Source organism: Xenopus tropicalis, chromosome 7 (genome assembly GCF_000004195.4).
Source record: "Xenopus tropicalis strain Nigerian chromosome 7, UCB_Xtro_10.0, whole genome shotgun sequence".
NCBI lineage: Eukaryota > Metazoa > Chordata > Amphibia > Anura > Pipidae > Xenopus > Xenopus tropicalis.
This window is the reverse complement of record NC_030683.2, coordinates 9,193,928-9,202,331: the sequence shown is the minus strand read 5'-3', so window position 1 is coordinate 9,202,331 and position 8,404 is coordinate 9,193,928. Positions and strand designations below refer to the sequence as shown.

At 49.2% G+C, this 8,404-nt stretch overlaps 1 protein-coding gene across 3 annotated transcripts in view; it reads left to right on the top strand.

Moving 5' to 3' along the window:
• The first annotated feature begins 918 nt into the window (after positions 1–918).
• Positions 919–8,404, top strand: part of LOC116412330 (CD209 antigen-like protein E) — a 14,159-nt gene continuing 6,673 nt past the window's right edge. The window contains exons 1-2 of one of the 3 annotated variants that reach the window (XM_031906446.1): positions 920–2,244; positions 7,678–7,790. In XM_031906446.1, coding sequence (XP_031762306.1) covers positions 1,961–2,244; positions 7,678–7,790 — 397 coding nt within the window. In that variant the 5' untranslated portion in view covers positions 920–1,960. Of the gene's footprint in view, positions 2,245–6,770; positions 7,165–7,677; positions 7,791–8,404 lie in introns of those variants that run through there. The other 2 variants (XM_031906448.1, XM_031906447.1) reach the window with 2 other exon arrangements.

Below are 8,404 nucleotides of genomic sequence, written 5' to 3'. Positions count from 1 at the left end.
ATAGTTCCAGGGGTACCCAGGGCACAAATAAGCACTCACCCCAAATCCCCCCCTAACTGGCCTTCAGGCTGGGCCCCCTTAGCCCATAACAAGGTTACAGATATATAGAAACATTGGGGTAACAGTCACCCTGCTATAGTTCCAGGGGTACCCAGGGCACAAATAAGCACTCACCCCAAATCCCCCCCTAACTGGCCTTCAGGCTGGGCCCCCTTAGCCCATAACAAGGTTACAGATATATAGAAACATTGGGGTAACAGTCACCCTGCTATAGTTCCAGGGGTACCCAGGGCACAAATAAGCACTCACCCCAAATCCCCCCCCTAACTGGCCTTCAGGCTGGGCCCCCTTAGCCCATAACAAGGTTACAGATATATAGAAACATTGGGGTAACAGTCACCCCGCTATAGTTCCAGGGGTACCCAGGGCACAAATAAGCACTCACCCCAAATCCCCCCCCCCCAACTGGCCTTCAGGCTGGGCCCCTTTAGCCCATAAGAAGGTTACAGATATATAGAAACATTGGGGTAACAGTCACCCTGCTATAGTTCCAGGGGTACCCAGGGCACAAATAAGCACTCACCCAAATCCCCCCCTAACTGGCCTTCAGGCTGGGCCCCCTTAGCCCATAACAAGGTTACAGATATATAGAAACATTGGGGTAACAGTCACCCTGCTATAGTTCCAGGGGTACCCAGGGCACAAATAAGCACTCACCCCAAATCCCCCCCTAACTGGCCTTCAGGCTGGGCCCCCTTAGCCCATAACAAGGTTACAGATATATAGAAACATTGGGGTAACAGTCACCCCGCTATAGTTCCAGGGGCACCCAGGGCACAAATAAGCACTCACCCCAAATCCCCCCCTAACTGGCCTTCAGGCTGGGCCCCCTTAGCCCATAACAAGGTTACAGATATATAGAAACATTGGGGTAACAGTCACCCCGCTATAGTTCCAGGCATTGTGGCACCTCAGTAAGCAAACACATATTTGTCGAGTTGTATTATTACACACAGGAGTAGACAGACAGAGAGGAAAGTTTATAGGTTACACAGTATCTGCACTTCCAGCCCAGGTCACGCTCAGCCCAAGTGGAACCGTATCTGTAGCAGCGGAGTTTGCAATCCATGGCCGAGTGTTGCAGGGCAAAAGGGTATCAATAGTAAATGGCTTGGCCGCTGTATCCAGGCTGTGGCCCCTATGGGGTTTGGCTGCTGGGCAGATCATGCAATGAGTGCCAGTTGCCTCCATGATGGGCTGGTGTGGCTGCTATTTACCCGCAATGATTCCCCTTGTTTTCTGCCTGATATTGTTGCCCCCTGTGCCAGATTCTATTAAAATAATGTTGTACAAAGAGGTTTAGTTGGGGCCGGTAAGGCATCTGGCTGCTGGGGCTCTTTGAGGACTGCAATTATGGAGAGCTCCTCTATGGATCAGTAGCGCCACCTTTTGGCCAGCACGTGGCATTGCTGCAAAGCAGAAAACAACAATTAATGGGGGGCACTCAGATGCAGAATCTGAAGGGCCGATGGCAGCTAGACTCGGCCCATGTGTGGCCACCTAGAAATGAATGCTACAGCCACTCTGCACCCCACATCATTAATACAGACACATAAGGTATGTAAGGGAGGGATTTAATAAAGCACAATGTTTTGGTGTATTGTTACAAAATCTGTAAAACATATAATTTAGTCCATAGCAAGTACAGTGTCCCAGAAAATAACAGCAGCGCTCAGGCTTATAGGTGGGGGGGGCAGGAGTGCTACTGTGTTTGTACTAAATTATCTACATCCCCAAGTGAGTGCACTGGAAACCGATCCCCCCCATCCTGGGCAGGTCTGGGGCAGTGGGGCCACTTCTGGCACAAATCTGATGCTGCCAAATCTTGGAGCCACACATTAAATAGTTGCATTTTAGTTTGAAGGCTGGGACCTTGGGGCGCTGAACGCTAAATGCAACAATGTCTCCAAAATGGTTCTCTTGTGTGGGTCTGTTTTATTGGGCGGGCACAGCGGGGTGTAATGGTACCAGGGAGGGTATCTCTATAGGAAGCAGGAGGGAGAGGGGCAGAGAAAGGCAAAGGCCAGAGGAGATGGAGCAGAACACTGACATGTATGCGGACCTTGAATATATCAGCCAGGACAGACAGAGCCCAGAGAAGCCGGCCAGACGGCACCCAGAGATGTCGTACGAACTCAGCACTATCAGCCAACAACGGGAGCCAGAGGTCACTGATGATAATCTGTGAGTAACATCAGCCATTGAGCCCACTGAGCAGGTATCTGGTGATGGGCAGAGAGGGTGTTTGGGCCGGACCCCCAAGCTGCTTAGCTGGAGCCGGAAGGCCACAGCAGCAGCCAGTCCCTTATATTGTCCCCCCCCCCATCTGTACTGTACCTGCAGCAGCCAGTCCCTTATATTGCCCAATATATCCCCAACCTGCACATAAAAATATCATATTCTGCCCCCAAAACCATATGTACCTGTGCAGCCAGGAATTGCCCCATCTCTTCCTTCCTGTACCAGCAGCCAGCATGGGTCAGAGCTCAGCCGTTCCTCCTGCTCAGGTATCTGCAGTGCGCCAGCTCTGTTTGATTGACGTGCGCGCAGGTGTATAGGGGGGGGCCTATGTGCGCGCAGGTGTATGGAGGGGCGCCTATGTGCGCGCAGGTGTATGGGGGGGTGGTTGTGTCTAGTTCCAAGTTGCTAATGGAACAGAGCAGCTTTACAGACTAGGAAATAGATATTTCAGTATAGATTTGCTAACATCTAGTGGGAAAAAAAACAGCAATAGAAACTAGATAATATGGTCAGACATATCTAGTTCCTAGTTGGTAATGGACCCGTGTACCTTTACATATAAGGAAATAGACTTTTTTTTTATATAGCTGAACTATATTCCAGTTGGAAAATGAATAATCCTAGGAATTATAAAATATAGTGCATGCAGGATAGATCCTACTTGTTTTCGGTGCTTCTAATGACTGGATGGTATAATTTAGCTAATTTTAAATTTCAATCATAATTGTAAAAGAGGCTGTAATTTTATCCTGCTTAAAAGGGTCGTGGCAAAGGAATCCGACCCCATGGCTATGGGGGTACCTGAACCCGCTTCCTCTGTTGGGGACCCACAACCCACCTTTTATTTCTTTCTTATTTCTGGTGCCCTGCAATTTTGCCCACCCTTTGGGTCACCCAAAGGGGGGGGGGGGCGGGGCCACCAACTTGTTACCCCCCCCCCCCAGCACCATCAGGAATGGGTCAAATATTAGTTCTTTATTCACCAATGAGACACTCTCACCCTAATTGGGATTTGTTACTGTAGCAAATTTGGGGTGAGTGTTTATTTGTGCCCTGGGTACCCCTGGAACTGTAGCAGGGTGACTGTTACCCCAATGTTTCTATATATCTGTAACCTTGTTATGGGCTAAGGGGGCCCAGCCTGAAGGCCAGTTAGGGGGGGATTTGGGGTGAGTGCTTATTTGTGCCCTGGGTACCCCTGGAACTATAGCGGGGTGACTGTTACCCCAATGTTTCTATATATCTGTAACCTTGTTATGGGCTAAGGGGGCCCAGCCTGAAGGCCAGTTAGGGAGGGATTTGGGGTGAGTGCTTATTTGTGCCCTGGGTACCCCTGGAACTATAGCAGGGTGACTGTTACCCCCAATGTTTCTATATATCTGTAACCTTGTTATGGGCTAAGGGGGCCCAGCCTGAAGGCCAGTTAGGGAGGGATTTGGGGTGAGTGCTTATTTGTGCCCTGGGTACCCCTGGAACTATAGCAGGGTGACTGTTACCCCAATGTTTCTATATATCTGTAACCTTGTTATGGGCTAAGGGGGCCCAGCCTGAAGGCCAGTTAGGGGGGATTTGGGGTGAGTGCTTATTTGTGCCCTGGGTACCCCTGGAACTATAGCAGGGTGACTGTTACCCCAATGTTTCTATATATCTGTAACCTTGTTATGGGCTAAGGGGGCCCAGCCTGAAGGCCAGTTAGGGGGGGATTTGGGGTGAGTGCTTATTTGTGCCCTGGGTACCCCTGGAACTATAGCAGGGTGACTGTTACCCCAATGTTTCTATATATCTGTAACCTTGTTATGGGCTAAGGGGGCCCAGCCTGAAGGCCAGTTAGGGGGGATTTGGGGTGAGTGCTTATTTGTGCCCTGGGTACCCCTGGAACTATAGCGGGGTGACTGTTACCCCAATGTTTCTATATATCTGTAACCTTGTTATGGGCTAAGGGGGCCCAGCCTGAAGGCCAGTTAGGGGGGATTTGGGGTGAGTGCTTATTTGTGCCCTGGGTACCCCTGGAACTATAGCGGGGTGACTGTTACCCCAATGTTTCTATATATCTGTAACCTTGTTATGGGCTAAGGGGGCCCAGCCTGAAGGCCAGTTAGGGGGGGATTTGGGGTGAGTGCTTATTTGTACCCTGGGTACCCCTGGAACTATAGCAGGGTGACTGTTACCCCAATGTTTCTATATATCTGTAACCTTGTTATGGGCTAAGGGGGCCCAGCCTGAAGGCCAGTTAGGGGGGATTTGGGGTGAGTGCTTATTTGTGCCCTGGGTACCCCTGGAACTATAGCAGGGTGACTGTTACCCCAATGTTTCTATATATCTGTAACCTTGTTATGGGCTAAGGGGGCCCAGCCTGAAGGCCAGTTAGGGGGGATTTGGGGTGAGTGCTTATTTGTGCCCTGGGTACCCCTGGAACTATAGCGGGGTGACTGTGCCCAGTCACATGCATGTTGCCCATGTATTTATTTCATATACACAGTAAAATAGTGGTTGAGGTTGAAAACAGACACATATCCATCAAATTCAACCTTATTTGTCCAAATAAACCGTGTCAAACTGTTCTCCCTTTCCTTCTCAGCTTTATATATTCCTATATCTTTGCTGGAACCATTGCCTTGCGTTTTCAGTCTATGGGTGACGCTCATAAAAAGGGATCCCTATCAGTTCCGCTCCTCTTTACCCACCCAGCTCTGCATTTATCCAATCACATTGCCCCCACTGCATTTTAAACCTGCCCAATCAGCCACAATCGGCCAGCTATCGGTTGGGCAGGCCTGCCTGGGGGGCCCCCATACACTCGATTATAACCAGCTATTATCGGCCCATTTTTACTGTGATTGGACCTTTAACAATGACTATTTTACAGAAAGAGAAATAAATAGGATTCAACCTTTTTCAGCAGGATTTAGCCGAATCCACATGCCTGGCCAATCCGAATCCTTAAAGTCACGTGACTTTTTGTTACATAAAAACAGAAATTGAGGCGCATGGTTCTCTTTAACCCCTCCATGGCCTAATTTGCATATACAAATTAGGGTTCAGTTCCATTTCCGACTGAATCTAGCACAAATAATTTGGGGTTCGGCCGGATCCCATCGGCGGATTCAGTGCACCCCTAGAAATAAATACATGGAGCAGCCTCCATGTCGATGTGGTGGGGACCAATGGACGTTAAACAGGGAACACAATGGAGCATTTAGTGGGCAGAGTAGGTCCCTTATTGCTTCTTTTGTGGAGCCGATACTTCTATATACAGTCACCCCCACAATATATAAGCACAACAGGGAAGTAGGGATAAACAAAGGAGCAGCCAACAGATGCTACAAGTTATGTGTCAGGCTTTATTACTGGATGATTAATGTTCTGTAGGTAAATGCAGCCATTCCTGCACCGGTACAGCTGGGGTGTTTGCTACAGAAACCCTACTATAGTTTATATAAATACCCCGCTGTGTAGCCCCGGGGGCAGCCATTCCTGCACTGGTACAGCTGGGGTGTTTGCTACAGAAACCCTACTATAGTTTATATAAATACCCCGCTGTGTAGCCCCGGGGGCAGCCATTCCTGCACTGGTACAGCTGGGGTGTTTGCTACAGAAACCCTACTATAGTTTATATAAATACCCCGCTGTGTAGCCCCGGGGGCAGCCATTCCTGCACTGGTACAGCTGGGGTGTTTGCTACAGAAACCCTACTATAGTTTATATAAATACCCCGCTGTGTAGCCCCGGGGGCAGCCATTCCTGCCCTGGTACAGCTGGGGTGTTTGCTACAGAAACCCTACTATAGTTTATATAAATACCCCGCTGTGTAGCCCCGGGGGCAGCCATTCCTGCACTGGTACAGCTGGGGTGTTTGCTACAGAAACCCTACTATAGTTTATATAAATACCCCGCTGTGTAGCCCCGGGGGCAGCCGTTCCTGCACCGGTACAGCTGGGGTGTTTGCTACAGAAACCCTACTATAGTTTATATAAATACCCCGCTGTGTAGCCCCGGGGGCAGCCGTTCCTGCACTGGTACAGCTGGGGTGTTTTGCTACAGAAACCCTACTATAGTTTATATAAATACCCCGCTGTGTAGCCCCGGGGGCAGCCATTCCTGCACTGGTACAGCTGGGGTGTTTGCTACAGAAACCCTACTATAGTTTATATAAATACCCCGCTGTGTAGCCCCGGGGGCAGCCATTCCTGCACCGGTACAGCTGGGGTGTTTGCTACAGAAACCCTACTATAGTTTATATAAATACCCCGCTGTGTAGCCCCGGGGGCAGCCATTCCTGCACTGGTACAGCTGGGGTGTTTGCTACAGAAACCCTACTATAGTTTATATAAATACTTATATATACAACCTTATAAAAGGGCCTGTCGCGCTGTATAAGGAGAGGCATAACGAGTAAAGCCGCAGGAAAAGCCTGAACGTCCGGCTCCAGCCAGCGCATCCCGCAATGTGGGACATTAATGGAACTATCCGGGACAGCGGGATGCGCCATAAAAAGCGGGACAGTTGGGGGGTATGGCTCTCAGTACCCCAGCCGGGGCAGGAAGCAGTGGGAAGTGCATTGTGACATTTTGTAGTTGTTGGGGAGAACAGGAGGTTGCAGTAGCAGCATTACGTTATGCTGATCACTAGTGAAATATTCCCTCAGCCAGAATGTATAAAAGTCATTTGTCCAACAAGAGAGGAAGTAGAGCTGAAGCGCTATTATAGTTACACTTGGCCTGGAAACCGTCCAATCACATGAGCAGGAAAGTGCGGCCATTTGTCTGGGACCTCGCTGAGTGTGCAACAATGAGGCACTTTGTGTGTCAGGAAGGAAAAAATGCAACCACCATGCTGCCTGGGTGTGTGAGGAGGGCATTCTAGGTCAGTTCAGTCTGATTCTGTGAGAAGTGCATTCTATGTTGGTTCAGTCTGGTTCTGTGAGGAGTGTATAGTATAGGTCAAACTAAACTGGTTCTGTGAGGAGCCCATTCAGTCAGTTCATAATGGCGCTGTGAGGAGGGCATTCTAGGTTGGATCAGTCTGGTTCTGTGAGAAGTCTGTTCTAGATGTGTTCTCTCTGGTCAGTCCAGTTCTAGGTTGGTTCATAATGGTTCTTAGGGCTGCATTCTAGGTGGGTTCTCTCTGGTTTCTCATGCAGCCTCAAGGCCCTGGTTATAGCTTCCTGGTTTTTTGATAAACAGACATTGTTGCAATGCATTCTGGGAAGCTGAGGGCTCACCTTGGTTTGAGCATTTGTACAACACTGCCCTGTTATGTACATTCTGGGGCCTGATCCCCCTGATCTCTCTCTGTCACTCTGAACCCCTTCATAAATATCTCTGTTTAATGAATACCAAGCCATGAATGTGAGTTATTGTTATGGTTTCTCCCCAGAGCCTGCACGGAGCAAGAGAAAGTCCCCATATACTTACAGTGGAGGTTCATTGGAGGCATGTACCTGTTTGCCCTGCTGTTGGGGGGAGTCGTATTCTCCCTGCTGGCAGCCTGTGAGTCCAACCAGCTGCTAATTGTGTATCTATTAACCTGCATTGCTTATAGCCGCCATGTTACTTATCCATTTAGGCAATCAATAGGAAGGGTGTCTGGAGATTCTCAGAGTTGTAGTTCACCAACAGCCAGTGGGCTGTAGGCTGGACATCCCTGAATTTTCTAGCCCCCAAATTACTAGCAGGACCACTGGTGTAACAGATACTGCGGGTGGTCTGATTCCCCTAAACCCATTAGAAACCCATTGTAAGCAGCATTGTAAGTCCTGCCCTGCTTTATGGCTGAGATTCTAGCTATCTGTATAACAGAGCATTCTGTCACAGTGGCACAGATCCTATCTGATCCCCCCATTGTAAGCAGCAGTCCTGCCCTGCTTTATGGCTGAGATTCTAGCTATCTGTATAACAGAGCATTCTGTCACAGTGGCACAGGATCCTATCTGATCCCCCCCCCCCCCCCATTGTAAGCAGCAGTCCTGCCCTGCTTTATGGCTGAGATTCTAGCTATCTGTATAACAGAGCATTCTGTCACAGTGGCACAGATCCTATCTGATCCCCCAGTAAGCAGCAGTCCTGCCCTGCTTTATGGCTGAGATTCTAGCTATCTGTTATAA